Source organism: Neoarius graeffei, chromosome 7, assembly GCF_027579695.1.
Source record: "Neoarius graeffei isolate fNeoGra1 chromosome 7, fNeoGra1.pri, whole genome shotgun sequence".
NCBI lineage: Eukaryota > Metazoa > Chordata > Actinopteri > Siluriformes > Ariidae > Neoarius > Neoarius graeffei.
This window is the reverse complement of record NC_083575.1, coordinates 76,356,432-76,374,250: the sequence shown is the minus strand read 5'-3', so window position 1 is coordinate 76,374,250 and position 17,819 is coordinate 76,356,432. Positions and strand designations below refer to the sequence as shown.

The 17,819-nt window shown below is 45.6% G+C and overlaps 1 protein-coding gene across 1 annotated transcript; it reads right to left on the bottom strand.

The window, feature by feature from the left end:
* Window positions 1-268: 268 nt before the first annotated feature.
* Window positions 269-1,162, bottom strand: LOC132888921 (uncharacterized). The gene has a single exon (XM_060925013.1). It carries the CDS (start codon window positions 1,160-1,162, stop codon window positions 269-271), a length of 894 nt encoding a protein of 297 aa, XP_060780996.1.
* Between the last annotated feature and the right edge of the window lie 16,657 nt (window positions 1,163-17,819).

The window sequence follows — 17,819 nt, the reverse complement described above, 5'->3', positions numbered from 1 at the left end:
TAGTATGTGACAAGTGTTGCATTGTTGTGGAAAAGAGTTTTAACAAACAATAAGGAACCACACCACTGTCCGATTTCTTTTCCATCTTTATCATTTAAACGTAATGTCTTTAACTTAAGCCTATTAACTTTGTCACTTTAGGAATTGCTTTAACTTTGATTTAAGTAAACATTGCTTTAAGTAAACATGTCAGGGGATGAAATGGAAGGCCTGTGATTATAAATGAGTATGGCTTGTAAAATATTCACATTCAACTACTGTAGCAGACTTATTCATTGTCATCCCCTTCTTGAGGGCACCCGTGGGGATGCTCATCACATGTAATTTCAGACTCTCCAATGCAGAAATTGTGAAGTGCACAAGCTGCTACAATGATTTTCACGATCACATCCACGTGACAATTTTGTATGTCACGGAGGCGTCTCCACTTGCACTTCAAGCGGCCAAATGCCTGTTCCACTACTACCCTCCCTCTGCAAATCATTCCATTTCGGCGCAGGTCACCCTCTCCCAATCCCCCATTATCTCTTTTTGGAGTGACAATGAAGGGGAAGGCATTGCAAAGGTATGCACCATCCCCCAGTAATTTGTAGTCTCCTAACTTCTGTACATGAGCTGCGAAGAATGGGGATAGCCTCAGCATGCGTGCATCATGTACTCTTCCAGGTGGCCCAGCAAAAATATCTATGAACCTCCCCTGGTCGTCAACAATGCCCTGCAACAGCACAGAATAGTAGGCCTTCCTGTTTAAATAATCCCCCCCAACAGGTGGTCGCTGGATTCTAATATGACATCCATCAATTGTTCCCACTATCCCATCTATTCCACACAGCCTTTTGAATAAGGCTGCTTGGACTGCCTTCTGGCAGTCATTTGGCCAGACAATGTGGTGCTCTGCAATGGCGCAGATTCGGTCAAGCATTTTCATTATGACGTTATGGGCTGCTCCCTGACTCACATCAAATTTATCTGCCAGCTCACAAAAACAGTTTTGGTTTGCCAGATACCAGAGCACCATCACCACTTTTTTCTGCACAGGGATTCTGGCTGGACCTCCTGTTGAGTTGTCATCTGTCAAGCCATGTTGCCTCAGTTGATCACAGAGTAGGTGAAATTGCTCTCTGGTAACCCTCAGGTGGCTCTTGAAAGTTCTGTCCTGCATGTCAAGGAGAGTACTCCAGGCGGTTCCGGTTTTTAAAACCCCAGGATTGTCTAGGTCTTCCAGGCAGTGAAGGATGGCGAGTCTTTAGATTAGAAAGTAAATTCACGTTAAATATCATCTTTCTACCTCTTTGGACTATTTTTTAAAATTATATTCACTTCTAATATTACATTGTACACTTGTATGTGTATGTCATCTGGGCGTTTTATCACAACACAGTATGTGATTGTTACAGTATAGACAAAGTATCAAATCACGCACTTCCTGATCATGTCATGTCAAGTTTCGTAGGTTTATCAAAACATATGCAGTCTTGCCAATGCCAGAGCCGGAGATATACGATACTCGACAGAAGGCTTTGGCCAATGCTTTGCTAGTCATGGGACATACAGAAGGACTTGGGAACTTTACTGCCATCAAATTTCCAAAGTTGGAGTACAAATGCACGTCAAGTGAGACTACATATTCAGAATGGCTGTAAAAATTAGCACTGACTGACTGATCCGGGTGTTTTTCTCAAAAAAAAAAAATTCACTTGGAAGCAACTGGACTTCTTGTTGGGGCGTGAAAACACATTTTGTTCCTCAATTTGAACTGGGATGTAACAAAAGACGCTATTATCTCCGTTTCTAGTCGAAAAAAAAAACGGTCATTTTGATCTAAATTTAACCCTCGCTTAGCTTGACCTAGCTTATGAACCAAGAAAGAAGTGGTTTTCACCTACGGAAAGCTGACTCTCGCCTTTTAAACGAGTCATGTTATGTATATTATATTATTATAATATGTATATTATAGCCTAATACAAAATATTCTGTGGCTGTCCAAAGAACGCCAACAATGATCTAGATACTGGCTACTCTCATTGTGTGTTAGGGTTTTGCTGGGATTCGAACCTGGTTCGTTGGTGTGATGATCCAGCAAACCCCCACTAGGCCACCAGGGGGATGACTCAAATGCAGAGGCGTGAGGCGGAAGTAGAAAAAGAATCACAAAGGTTTATTTAATCTATATACACTATATACAGGGCAAAACAAAAGACAAAAAAAAAAACCAAAGAGTATAATCCAAAAGAAAAGCAAAGTGCAAAAATACAAAAGCTAAGAAGATCAAAAAAACACAGTACAAAGGAAACTGGAGATAAACATAACAGCACAAAGACTCCGTGACAAGAGGACTGAACTCAGGGGTATAAATAGACAAACTAATTAAGGACACAGGTGAAGATAATTAGGCAATTAACACAAACACAAAACACAGGAACAGTGGCGGCCTCTAGAGGCCAAAATAAACACGACATGAAAAGGAAATAACAGCGGCCTCTAGAGGCCAAAACAGTCCTAGTCCTAACAGGACCCCCCCCTCTAGGAGCGTCTCCTGACGTTCCCAGGGCGATCCGGATGGGCCGAATGGAAGTCCCGACATAGTTCTTTATCAAGGACATCCCGAGCAGGAACCCAGCAGCGCTCCTCAGGACCATAGCCCTCCCAATCCACCAGATATTGCAACCCGCCGCGGACCCGGCGGGAGTCAAGCAGGCGATTCACAGTGAACACAGTCTGCCCCTGGAAGATGCGGGGGGGTGGGGGGTTCCTAGGGGCAGGGGCATACGTAGACGTCAGTACGGGCCGTAACAGGGAAACATGGAAAGTGGGGTTGATCCTCAGAGTCCGGGGCAACTGGAGCCGGTAGGAGACAGGGTTCACCCTGCGCACCACCTTGAAGGGGCCAATGTAGCGAGGAGCAAGATTGCGGTTCTCCACCCACAGTGGAAGGTCCTTAGTGGACAGCCAAACACGCTGCCCAGGGCGGAAAGCGTGTGCAGGTCTTCTATGGCGGTTGGCCTGAGTCTGGTTGGTTCTGGAGGTCTGTATGAGGGTCTTCCTGACCTTGCTCCAGGTCTTGCGACACCGTCTCACATATTGGTTGACCGAGGGCACCCCCGCGTCCTCCTCCTGGTCCGGGAACAGAGGTGGCTGGAACCCGAATTGGCACTGGAATGGCGACAGCTTGGTGGCCGATGACTGCAGGGTGTTGTGGGCGTACTCCGCCCATGGCAGCCAGGTGCTCCATGATGTCGGGTTATCCATAGCCAGGCCTCGCAGGGTGGTTTCCAGGTCCTGGTTGAGCCTCTCCGTCTGACCATTGGACTGTGGGTGAAACCCAGAGGAGAGGCTGGCAGTGGCTCCGATGACCTTGCAGAACCCGTGCCACACTCGGGAGGAGAACTGGGGCCCTCGGTCTGAGACGATGTCCTGTGGAAGACCAAAGACTCGGAAGACATGATTAAACAAAAGTTTCGCAGTTTCAAGAGCAGAGGGGAGTTTGCACAGTGGTATGAAGCGGCAGGCCTTGGAGAATCTGTCAACTAAGACCAAAATGACCGTGTTACCTTGTGACTCAGGGAGACCCGTGATAAAGTCGACTGCCACGTGGGACCAGGGACGCCGGGGAATGGTCAGAGGATGCAGGAGACCCTGGGGACGCTGTCGTGGGTTCTTGGTTCTGGTGCAAACCTCACAGGACAGGACAAATGACCTTACTTCCTTCTCCATGTTAGGCCACCAGAAGCGTCTTTTCAGGAAGTCCAGGGTCCTCTGAGCTCCCGGGTGGGCGGTGAGAGGGGAAGAGTGACCCCACTGGAGAACCTTGGCCCGGGCTTGATGTGGGACGTACAAGAGGCCTGGTGGCCCCGTCCCAGGACCGGGGTCCTGGCGTTGGGCTCGTCGGACAGCCTCCTCAATACCCCAGCGGACAGGGGCCACAATCCGGGACACAGGGATAATAGGCCCGACTTCATTCTCCCTGTTAGTGGCAGAGAACAGTCTGGACAGTGCGTCAGGTTTGGTGTTCTTGGAGCCGGGGTGGTATGAGAGGGTGAAGTCAAACCGACTGAAAAACAGGGCCCACCTAGCCTGTCGAGGGTTCAGTCTCTTGGCTTGCTGGAGGTACTCCAGGTTCTTGTGGTCAGTCCAAACCAGGAATGGATGTTGTGCTCCCTCCAGCCAGTGCCTCCACTCCTCAAGGGCCAGTTTGACCGCTAGCAGTTCTCGATCCCCCACATCGTACCGGGACTCAGCAGGACTCAGGCGGTGGGAGAAGTAAGCGCAGGGGTGCAGCTTTCCTTCCGAACGTTGAGAGAGCACCGCGCCGACACCACTGTCCGAGGCGTCCACCTCCACGATGAATGGTTGGGAGGTGTCCGGGAGAACCAGAATGGGTGCCGTGCAGAAGCGGTCCTTGAGGTCTTTGAACGCCTTTTCTGCCTGAGGAGACCAGCCATAAGATCCACCTGTCCCTTTGGTGAGGTCTGACATGGGTGCTGCCACAGAACTGAAGTTCCTGATGAACTTGCGGTAGAAGTTAGCGAATCCTAAGAACCGCTGAACCTCCTTAACGGACTTGGGAGTAGGCCAATCCCGGACGGCCAGGGTCTTGGCAGGGTCCATTTGGAGTTGGCCTGTCCGTACAATAAATCCCAGAAAGGAGACCTCGGAAACATGAAATTCGCATTTCTGGGCCTTGGCGAACAGATTGTTCTGTAGCAGCCTCTGGAGAACCTGGCGGACATGGTGGCGGTGCTCCTGCACGGTCTTGGAAAAGATAAGGATGTCGTCGAGGTAGACAAAAACGTATAGGTTAATCATGTCCCTTAAGACGTCGTTGATTAGGGCCTGAAAAACAGCTGGTGCGTTGGTGAGTCCGAAGGGCATCACCTGGTATTCGTAGTGCCCAGACGGGGTGTTAAAGGCAGTCTTCCACTCGTCTCCCTGTCGGATACGGATGAGGTGGTATGCGTTCCGTAGGTCCAACTTGGTGAAGACGGTGGCGCCTTGGAGCAGGTCGAAAGCTGTGGACATCAGCGGAAGGGGATATCGGTTGCGCACAGTGATCTTATTCAGGCCCCTGTAATCAATACATGGTCGGAGCCCCCCATCCTTCTTGCCGACAAAGAAGAAGCCGGCTCCAGCAGGTGAAGTGGAGGGTCGAATAAACCCAGAGACCAGGGCATCTTTGAGGTATTCCTCCATGGCCTTGCGTTCTGGCTGAGAGAGGGAAAACAGTCTGCCACGAGGAGGGGTAGTCCCAGGGAGCAAGTCGATGGCACAGTCGTAGGCCCGGTGCGGAGGAAGAACGGCGGCCCTGCTCTTGCTGAATACCTCCTTGAGATCCCAGTACTCTGTGGGAACTTGAGATAACTCGGTGAGATCAGGGGGCTCGGCAGGAGACACAGGAGAGCTAGAGAGCAGACAAGAGGCATGGCATGCAGGACCCCATTCCACAACCTGGCTTGTTACCCAGTCTATGCGAGGGTTGTGGCGAGTAAGCCAAGGAAGGCCTAGAATAACTGGGAACTCAGGTGAAGGAATCAGGTGCAGGGATATTTCTTCCTTGTGACCTTGAGACTGGAGGAAAACTGGAGAAGTAACTTGGGTGACTCTTCCATCACCTAACGCTTGGCCATCGAGGGCAGACACAGACAGTGGGACTTCAAGAGGTGCAGTCGGAATATTGATGCTTTGGGCGAAGTGAATATCCATAAAGTTCCCAGCTGCCCCTGAGTCTATCAAAGCTTGACAAGAGTGGACAGACTCACCCCAGGAGATGGAGACCGGGATGTAGATTCCTTGACCAGGGAGTCCGGGAGAGAGGGTAGGCCCCGTCACAACCCTCCCTCGGCTGGACGGGGCGGTCCTTTTCCCAAGAGTTCGGGACATGATGCTCGGAAGTGACCAGGCTTGCCACAGTAGATGCAGCACTTGTCCCTCCTTCTGCGCTCCCTCTCAGATGCGGAGAGGCAAGTACGACCCACTTGCATGGGTTCTGGACAGTCACTGAAGGAGGTAGACGGTCTCCAGGTAGAGGTAGGGAGGCTGGGGGGGCTCAAGGCTTGGTGGCGTTCTCTCATCCTGTTGTCCAGACGAATAGCATGTGAGATGAGGGTTTCGAGGTCACTTGGGCATCCAATAGAGGCCAGACCGTCCTTGATGGGGTCAGACAGACCATGGTGGAAGGCTGACACCAGGGCAGTCTCGTTCCATCCACTTACTGCTGCGAGTGTTCGGAACGAGATGGCGTAATCTGCGACGCTTCCTCCTTGCCGGATGGACATGAGCTTTCGGGCTGCGTCGGTACTGATGTCTGCCTGATCGAAGACCCGAAGCATCTCTTCAGAAAACAGCTGGAAATCAAAGCACTCAGGTCCCTGTCTTTGCCAGATAGCAGTAGCCCAGGCTCGCGCCTTACCAGCTAATAAGGTGATCACAAAGGCAATCTTGCGGCGATCCGTAGTGTAGGTGGTAGGCTGAAGCTCAAAGGTGAGTTGACACTGGGTAAGGAACTCTCGGCACTCACTGTGCTTGCCATCATACCTCTGTGGTGCAGGAAGGCTGGGTTCACGAGGTGAAGAAGGCAGCATTGCAGGAGGCACTGGAGCAGGAGTGGGAGCTAGATCAGGAGCAGGAACTGGATCAGGAGCAGGAGATGCAGGCAGAGATGTCAGCTGTGCCAGGGTTTTCCCAATTTGCTGAAGCAGTTCCTCGTGGCGAGCGAGGGCCTCACGTTGGCTGGTGAGCGTACGTCCATGAGCGTCCATGGTCGCTCCGAAGCGTGTCAATGCTGCCATAATTCCCTGAAGGTTGGCCGGGTAGACAGTTGAAGCAGCCTCTGCTGAGTCGGTCATGACGGAGTCTTTCTGTTAGGGTTTTGCTGGGATTCGAACCTGGTTCGTTGGTGTGATGATCCAGCAAACCCCCACTAGGCCACCAAGGGGATGACTCAAATGCAGAGGCGTGAGGCGGAAGTAGAAAAAGAATCACAAAGGTTTATTTAAACTATATACACTATATACAGGGCAAAACAAAAGACAAAAAAAAAACCAAAGAGTATAATCCAAAAGAAAAGCAAAGTGCAAAAATACAAAAGCTAAGAAGATCAAAAAAACACAGTACAAAGGAAACTGGAGATAAACATAACAGCACAAAGACTCCGTGACAAGAGGACTGAACTCAGGGGTATAAATAGACAAACTAATTAAGGACACAGGTGAAGATAATTAGGCAATTAACACAAACACAAAACACAGGAACAGTGGCGGCCTCTAGAGGCCAAAATAAACACGACATGAAAAGGAAATAACAGCGGCCTCTAGAGGCCAAAACAGTCCTAGTCCTAACATTGTGGCTACAGTCAAATTTCCAAAAACTCCGTGGCATTCAATGTGTTAAGAAAATCTTTACTTGTCATGATCAGGAAATATTCAGCATTATTTACCTTTTGACTTTTGATAACTCATATTCCTGCTGCAGCTGATGAACAAGGCAATCTATAATTGTTTTAGCCAAATAACAGGCCTGATTCTGAATCTGGTCCACCATCTTTAATTTGTCAACAACAACAAAAGCATGTGAACACAACAGACTGGTAAATACCACTTCCCAACTGGAAAATATCATCTTCCCATAGCACATGAACGCAGCATCAAGCTTATACTCCCAAGTGGCTAAGCATTAGCATTAGCGGTAGCACAAAATGTAAACAGTCTCTGAACTTTATGTAGAAATTCCTCCCGTTTCTCAACATGCAGCTTGTCACTGATTGTCATGCAAACAATCATAAGACACAAGTTACACACTGGGTTTTGCACTCCTAACTTTCAAATTGTCTTTTAGATAAATAATAAACATATAATAATTCTTAACTGCTTTTAACCTTTTTATCATAACTTTTGAAAATGAGTTTCAACCTTTTTAATCACACTATTTATATGCTTTGAATACTAAATGATACTATAAGCATCGCTTAATACCTCATGTTTTTAACCGGGTTACATTAGTACTGTATAAACTGTATAATAACCCAGTAAACATGTAATATAGTTTACATATGTTCCATACAGTTAGCACTGTCGCCTCACAGCAAGAAGGTCCTGGGTTCGAGCCCAGCGGTCGGCGAGGGCCTTTCTGTGTGGAGTTTGCATGTTCTCCCCGTGTCTCTGTGGGTTTCCTCCAGGTGCTCTGGTTTCCCCCACAGTCCAAAGACATGCAGTTTAGGCTAATTGGTGGCTCTAAATTGATTGGAGATGTGAATGTGAGTGTGAATGGTTGTTTGTCTCTGCCCATGTTTACATTAGACCGTATCAGCGGATCATCAGATTAACGTTTTTAAAACGATTAGTGTGCACACAGCAACGCCAATACGCGATTTGCGTGCACATAGCAACGCCAATACACGGATACGCTCGGCTTCGCAGGCATCCTGCGCTCCAAATCACTCCGCCCTGAACAGCGAGTGCCCTCTGGAGGGTGCGCACTCCGGCCCTGCGCAGCTCACACAGCGCGCGAGTGAAGTGCACAAGCCATGATTCGGGACTGAGCCGCTGTGTGTGCGTGATCCCAGCGCATATCACTTACTACTTGCAAGTGGAAGGATGGCAAGCCTAAAGACAATCATAACTACACAATGGGCAGTATTTGCATCAGTATTTGCAGTATTTTCATACTTTTATACTCTTTAATGAAAGGTGATACAAGGCGGAAGTCCGCGCCGTTTTTCAGCAGTCGCGTCACATGACCAACGCCAACGAATCAGGAAGGCGGATGTCACAGTGACGTTGTCCAATGAGACGCCAGCTAGAGCTCAGCACAGCGTATCCGCGTATTCTGAATGTTTACACAGCACCGGACCAGATACGATCTAGATTGAATACGTGGACGCTGGCGGATTCCCGTTTCCCGGCGTTTCCAGGCGGTTTAATGTAAACGGACAGTGCATCCGCGAAGAAAACGAGACAGATACGGTCTAATGTAAACGTAGCCTCTGTGTCAGCCCTGCGATGACCTGGCAACTTGTCCAGGGTGTACCCCGCCTCTTGCCCATAGTCAGTTGGGATAGGTTCCAGCTTGCCTGCGACCCTGTAGAACAGGATAAGCGGCTACAGATAATGGATGGATGGATGTTCCATACATTATGTTCATTATGTGTGTGTTTCAAGGTCTTCATTGTCTTTATTTCAATGAAACAGTTACTCACTCAATCCAAATTTTCATTCCTTCATTCCAACATTCCACCACTTGATTCTCATAATCTTCTGTATTCTGGTTTCTGAATTGCTCAGTGTTTTAGTATCCTTTACTTCAGCAGTAAAGGATTAAAGTCTCTGTTACGTCTCTATCTCCTTGAGGCTAATGAGTGAAAAGGACTGAAGAAGAAGACCTCTGTGACTTTCTTCAAGCCTTTGCCTACAGATGTGGACAACAAGCTAATTAAAGACTAAAGAACACTGACTAACATTTTGACTTGTTTTCCTGTCAATAAATGAAGTCCTTTGGTTGTTTGGCTTTTTCAAAAGTATTGTTCTCTTTTCAATTGGTAAATTGTTGCATTCATTAGAAAGAAATTGATTGCTGCGTAAGCTGGATGAATAAATAATTGAGTTATATTGAATAGGTTATGTTGGTGAGCTTAATGGATGCCTCTTTCAAGGACATTTCCAAGAGTAGTGCCCAAAGAATTGGGCCAATTAGGTCTGTCCTGTGTCCTGAATGATTCACTGTTCCCATCAAGGCTTAGAATTTTATGTCCCCTGCATACTATGATAACAGTGAATAGGGCAATAAAGTGAAGCCTTCTGATATACAGAAGAGAGGGCTGATTCTCGGAAGGTCCATTTATTCCCAATCAATTCATTTTCCATAGATATGTAAAGGAAGAATGTGGGAATTTAACCAAAGCCCAGTTCAGTTCGGGGAAAAACAAGGAAATCCGCAGAGCACAAGCAGCCCACAAGCATCTAAACACTAGCAGCAGGACAAAGTAAGTATACAATGAAAATAACTGAGCAAAACCAAACAAGGGATTCTGACAAGCCAAACACCCTTGACAACATCACTCAGTAGGAGTGAAGGAGAAAGAGAGAGCACAAAGACAGAAGGACATACTGAGCTGAATAGAGAGGGAGGGGTGAGCAGTTGAGATCATGTGTGTATGTAAGTAGGTTTGCCGAGGGCAATTAGTGCATGGGCATATCACCTTTTGCATAAACAAGATGGGTTGCTGGAGGGGCCAGGATGCACTCATGCTCAAACAAAGGGCTCTATCTGTGACCCCCTCTCATGCTATCCAGACTGACCACTGCACACTTCCTGCAATGCACACTGACCAAAATAAAACCGAAGAACACTTGGTCTAGTTAGGGCCCAGGGAAGTGTTTCAATTTTCACATAAACCTACCCTTAGGATGAGGAGTCCATGTTTCATGCAATCATCCTTTAGCTGTTCTGTAGGAAAAGCTACAGACCCAGCTGTTGTTTACAGACTGTGGACAAGCAGACAGCCTGAGGATAGATATGAGGTTAATTCTGTACTGTATGTTCAGGTGTTAGTAGGCCTATTTGTAATGGTGCGCAATTTATGGTCTGTATAATTTAACAGCTGTTTGGACAGCTGTTTGGATTACAGGTAGAGGCAGGACTGGAGCAGTGACTGAGACAGTACACAACCAAATGGTGTGATGAGTCACAGAAAGTGTGAGTAAGGGTACGCTGACACTTGCACGATTCCGTGGCACGCATTGGCACTACTCGAGTCGTGCCAGTGCGCAAACTAGTCGTAAACTGGCGTGAAGTGTGCGTAAACCCGTCGTGACTGCGTACCATGTCGGGATGAGAATTTTGAAATGTTCAAAATTTTGGTCACGACAAAATTTCGCGACCGGGTCGTGAACCATGCGCAAACTGTTCGTGATCTCGTCGTGAACTCGTCGGGACGATGCGGGAGGATGCGTGCCAGTGCGTGGAAGTGCGCGCCATGCCACGACTGTCACGAACTGCCATGAATAGTTCACGAACAGCTCACGTCGAGTTCACGAGTAGTTCACGACATGTTCACGAATTGGTGCGCGTCGCAGCGTGGCCGTGCCTTCCCACTGACACGGTCACGCATTGATGGCATGAGCAGTTCACAACTAGTTTACACACTTCACGAACAGTTTGCGCATGGCACGAGCAGTTCACGACGAGTTCACGAGCAGTTCACTGCTACTGCGCGACAGTGGCACTTGCGTCGGTGCGGGGGTATATATAGGGCTTCCCGGACACTTCTCGCCATTCGCAATTTTTTTTCTTGCTTTTTTCTTTAATGTCTTTTATTTTCTATTCCTTCATGACTTTTTTTGGGGGGGGGAGTTTCGTTTCTTTTATTTCAAAAATGGAACAACTGTGGATGCAGCTCATGAAGCTACTACCATTCTTTCTTGCCAAGGGACAGCACCAGCAGGGGACATGGAGTAATGTGACAGGTAGTCTCGCTGATCCTTTGCATCCTTCTGGGTATGATGGCCGGTTAGAGGCAGCAGCCCCTGCAGGTGTCGGTCAGTCCTCCATCCACCAGGGATCAGATCACGTGTGTCCGGATCTTCGCGGTCCACTTCTGAAATTGTGTGTGGGTATCTGATGAGGATGAGGTTGTGCATGACACAGGCATGCCCAAGTCGGCACGGCACCGTCCGAATTGCGCAAACTCGTCGTGCCAATGCGGGAAGTGCGTAAACTATGCGCAAACTATGCGTGAACTCGTCGTGCCAGTTCGTGAATGTGGACGGGCACGCATTCATGAACTCGTCGTGAACTATGCGTGAACTAGTCGTGAACAGTGCGGGAGCCTCCCAGTTCGTGCCCCAAAATGGCACGACTTGCCACGACAAAATCGTGGCCAAAAGTCGTGCAAGTGTCAGCCTAGGGTAAGACTGTTGCCTGCTGTGGTGAGGTGAACTTGTTAGATAATGTGGAATGAGAGGGACCAGAGATTGTCATACATGTCAACCTTTGGTCAATCAAACCTGTATAACCAACCTCCAAAATCCTTATTTCCCTTATAAAATCCTTATAAGATGCAAATTAAAATAATTTACCTAAAATTTGAATGATAATTAACAATGATATATCCCAGTTACTTTTTATTCAATATTAATAACAATAAACCTTTAGAATGAATACAAAGCTCCAATGTTTGACAAAAACACAAAGTGTCACTCTAATGTTCTGAATTGTACTCCATAACAGCTTTTTTAGCACTCTGCACCAATCCCTCACTAGGCTGCATGTCACAGCAAGTGTCTAGCTGTGTTGATCTTACACTGCAGTAGGCCAGGTCAGTGTGTCTGCATTCAGGTTCTTTCTGCTCTCTGTGTGTATCTTCCTGACTTGAGAGAAAACTCTCTCACAGTCAGCATTACTGTGGGGTAAACAGAGCACTGCCTAACTTGAACTAAAACTCCCACTACCTTGTGTTTTCTGTCTTTTCCAGTTGTTGGCATATCAGTTTTTGAGCACGCAAATACTATCATCAGTGGCTGATTTTGCCTTTGGCTTGCATTCTGCTGATATAGTTTCGATTTGAAATGTTCTTTCACATCATACACTCCTGATGCTGCAACTTTGATGTCACGCACACACAGTGTGCATTGTGCGTATTCGTCGTTTTTGGAGGCTGCCGGTTGGATTATGCCATTGAAAAGGTCCTTCCATTCAGGGAGAAACCTACCGCTGTATTGTGTTTTGAATTTCTTTGCTTGAGTGCCCATTCAGAATCTTTTCAGTCGCTATTGAAAGTCGCTCAGGTGGAAATACGCGTTTCAAACAAAATGTTACTTCACGGTTGGCAGCATAGACATATAAACATAGACGCTGCATTGAGCTGGTGGCCCGTTGCTGGGATACGTCAGAGTGTCCGCCATATTGGATGTGGCAAATCTTCCCCATAAACCAATGCAAGTAAATGGACTGAACTTCATAAAGCCCCTTTCTACAATAATATTCAACTCGATGCCTTTTATTCACCCATTAAGACACACATGTATATATTTGGGAAACAAACAGGCATCAAAACAACATATATAACTTTTAATGTGATGGTTATAAATAGTGTGCGAAATACCCATCAATATTAGCTCAGGTAAGCTAATCAGTCAGCATACCGTAGCAAGCTACCAAAACCTGAGGCCAAAATAACCAACCTACAAGACTGAATATGATAAATGATGGAAATAGTGGAAAAACTGGAAATAGTGAATGAAAATAAAAATTTACTGTTTTATTTATTGAGTCACCACACAGACCTACTCTCGTTGAATAAAGTGAGCTGAATGACCGCCAAACTGAGTTCAGCCAGGTTCTAACGTCATACCAAAACAAAATACATCACTGATTCCTTCACATTCAGAAAGGTTAAAAACATTCATCATACGTTCAAAAATGTTCATCATAGTGTGGCACTGTATTATCTAATTCTCGCTGCTTATAACTATACACCTACCTGGTGGAGATGAGCTGGGAAACTGAAGACTGAAGGAACAGCTCCCTCTCTGATCCTGACTGTCTGACCTGTTCTGTCAAAATCCACTGTTCTGAAGTGTTCACTGCAGAGCATGGATGACGGAGTAGCAGAAAACCCTTCCCGTCGCACAGCTGTCTCCCACTGCTTTTTCATGTCTTTATTTTTGGGAAACCTACATAGTATGTGAAAAGTTAGCTAAGCAACTAACAACAATCAGCGTAGTTATGAAGGAAATACTTCGTTGTTTGGAGACAGGTTTCACCGAGCGGCTATTATGCGCGAGACTTCATATTAGCCACAAAGTCAGAAAAATCTGTTCGTAAAATTACGTTATAATGACCAAATACAATGAAAAGTATTTTTCCAGTCTCACCTGTGAAAGGTAATCCCATGTGATCTCGTTTGGATGGTAAACCTGTTGGTACAGTTAAACGCAGCACATGAATGAGGCATCTTTATTCTCGGCTACTGTCTAGACTCTATACCAGAGACAGTTGAAGAATCTCCACTTTGCCACATCCAATATGGCGGCGAGGATGACATATGATTCTACGCAGAAGGCGGCGTCTATGTTTATATGTCTATGGTTGGCGGGATTCTTGCAATGCGGTGTGCGCATGATCAAAAGTGGAACGAAGTCTCGCTACCACAAGATAACACGCGATTTCATAAGACTCTTTACTGGCTGTCTGTGCTTTCTGTGGTGTACAGTACGTTTGTAAATGTTATGCGCTCTTTTATCATCGTGGGAATTGATTATAGCTCTAAATAAATATTGAAGTTTTTTTAAAGAATCCGTATAACTTTATTTGTACACCCATATACTACGTTTATTGAATCAAATCCATATAAAATACAGACATTCTGTATAGGTTGACATGTATGGATTGTAAAGTAGTGGCGCCTGACAATCCAGCATCTGAATGTACCATTCCTCCAGATGTCTGGGGGTGGTTCCAGATGGTAAACGCCTGGCCCTTGTGTTGTGTGGTGAGTCTGTATGTATAGGGATGTGAAGTGGAGTAAATATGGTATGGAAAACTGTTGTTCAGCAACCAGTCATTCGTCAAGGACTTGAGTCATTTATGGAGCAAAGGGAGGGGCAGCGATATTCATATCAGAGATACTCGTATCAAAAGACTGAAGCACTTCAATAAACAATAAAATCAAGAATGATATGTAATCTAGAGTCAACACTTCAGGTCTTGACATTAACCAGGGCAAGTGAGGGTAAATTGTCACTTCCCCCTATTTTTGCAAGTCTTACTTTTTTTTTTTAGGAAAACCATAAAATAGTTGTGAATTGCAACATAAAATGAAGATCACACATTGAGGTGAAGTTTGGTTATTGATTAAGTTTATTATTAAGTTTGGTTATTGGTTACTTTTTACTTGTAACGGACAATAACAATTTTATCCCAAATAGTTTTCCTGCCTTAGTCGATTTATTTCCATGTCACATGCATACAGCTGTTGTAAAGTTAAGTGTGTTTGTGTAGAACTCTCTCTGACTGTAGGTTCATTACTCAATAATGCAGAAATCATAAAACAGAAATCTATAACAAAGTTTGTATGAAGAAAACAATAGGGCGCCAAGACTTTTGAACAGTACAGTGTTTGAGAATATTTATATATCTTTTTTGTTATATCATCCATCTCTAGGTTTAAAAAAAAAACGCGCTGCATCATGACAGACAGGATAATGTTTGAGTTTAAAATTATTGTTTAGTGTGTAGGTTGTGGGTGTTTTATACAGACCTGGCAACCTGTAACTGAATCAGTGCAGCCGGCCTGTCGTGATGCAGCACTGTTTTTTTTTTTTAAATAAACCTAGAGGTGGATTTTATATATATATATTGCACAAGACTGTGTTCCTCCTCTGATAACAAAGCTCCAGCTCTCTCTGCTCTTAATCTGTTCTGTTCTTCCAGGATTTATCGCACATGTTGCTCCTTGTTGAGCTTTTTATGCCTGAGTTGTTTGAAACCAATCAGGGTTTTCTGTGTCGAATAAGGAAGCTGCTTCACCTGTAAAAAAACCAAACACTTTCATGAAGGAGCTAACTCAAATTCAAGCAGAAAAAAATTAAACGAGATCCTTAAGCAAACTCTTCCATACTCACTTCCGACTTTCTGTTTTTGTAAAATACATTTTAAATACAATCATGAATTTCTCTGGAGTTTTCAGGCTGAGCTCCTCTCTCCGTATTCTTTAACCCCTCATTTCCTCGTTGTTCTTGAAGCATTTGCTTTTATTTGTGAACATTTTTCTTGATAGCAGTGAGACGGTAATGCCGTTTATCTATTTCTCTGTTTGAACAAAGACAGAGCAAAAATTAACCATATTGAAGACATATTAAGCCTTGCTTGCATGAAAGACGGTGTCTGTCTGATCCCAGCTGTAATTATCACATGATGCGTGACGTCATGCACAAGGGGTCTATAAACAGTACACGTACCATACTACAACAGTGGGGGTATATAAAATAACTTGCAAAGCAGTAAATGAATCTGAGACTAAGAAGAAGAAACCTTTATTTGTCACATGCACACTTCAAGCACAGTGGAATTCATCCTCTGCATTTAACCCATCTGAAGCAGTGAACACACCCACCCAGAGCAGCAGGCAGCCACACTACAGCACCCAGGGAGCAGTCAGGGGTTAGGTACCTTGCTCAAGGGCACTTCAGCCCCACATTAACCTACCTGCATGTCTTTGGAATGTGGAGGAAACCGGAGCACCCGGAGGAAACCCACGCATACACGGGGAGAACATGCAAACTCCACACAGAAAGGCCCCCGTCAGCTGCTGGGTTCGAACCCAGAACCTTATTGCTGTGAGGCGACAGTGCTAACCACTACACCACCATGCTGCCCACGGTGGTGTAGAAAACAGTCAAGACATACTGGCGGATACGTAGTGAGGGACACTTTTAGGAACTGAAATAAAAGATCAAAAAGTCTAATTTTTGTGGTGCTAGTTCATAATATATGCTCATTCCAACTTGCCCGGTCGAGCATGTTAGGGACATACAGTGGTGCTTGAAAGTTTGTGAACCCTTTAGAATTTTCTATATTTCTGCATAAATATGACCTAAAACATCATCAGATTTTCACACAAGTCCTAAAAGTAGATAAAGAGAACCCAGTTAAACAAATGAGACAAAAATATTATACTTGGTCATTTATTTATTGAGGAAAATGATCCAATATTACATATTTGTGAGTGGCAAAAGTATGCGAACCTTTGCTTTCAATATCTGGTGTGACCCCCTTGTGCAGCAATAACTGCAACTAAACATTTCCGGTAACTGTTGATCAGTCCTGCACACTGGCTTGAAGGAATTTTAGCCCATTCCTCCATACAGAACAGCTTCAACTCTGGGATGTTGGTGGGTTTCCTCATATCAGCTGCTCGCTTCAGGTCCTTCCACAACATTTCGATTGGATTAAGGTCAGGACTTTGACTTGGCCATTCCAAAATGTTAACTTTATTCTTCTTTAACCATTCTTTGGTCGAACGACTTGTGTGTTTAGGGTCGTTGTCTTGCTGCATGACCCACCTTCTCTTGAGATTGAGTTCATGGGCAGATGTCCTGACATTTTCCTTTAGAATTCATTGGTATAATTCAGAATTCATTGTTCCATCAATGATGGCAAGCCGTCCTGGCCCAGATACAGCAAAACAGGCCCAAACCATGATACTACCACCATCATGTTTCACAGATGGGATAAGGTTCTTATGTTGGAATGCAGTGTTTTCCTTTCTCCAAACATAAAACTTCTCATTTAAACTAAAAAGTTCTATTTTGTTCTCATCCATCCACAAAACATTTTTCCAACAGCCTTCTGGCTTGTCCACATGATCTTTAGCAAACTGCAGATGAGAACCCAGTTAAACAAATGTTCTTTTTGGAGAGCAGTGGTTTTCTCCTTGCAACCCTGCCATGCACACCATTTTTGTTCAGTGTTCTCCTGATGGTGGACTCATGAACATTAACATTAGCCAATGTGAGAGAGGCCTTCAGTTGCTTAGAAGTTACCCTGGGGTCCTTTGGGACCTCACCGACTATTACACGCCTTGCTCTTGGAGTGATCTTTGTTGGTTGACCACTCCTGGGGAGGGCAACAGTGGTCTTGAATTTCCTCCATTTATACACAATCTGTCTGACTGTGGATTGGTGGAGTCCAAAATCTTTAGAGATGGTTTTGTAACCTTTTCCAGCCTGATGAGCATCAACAATGCTTTTTCTGAGGTCCTCAGAAATCTCCTTTGTTTGTGCCATGATACACTTCCACAAACGTGTTGGGAAGATCAGACTTTGTTA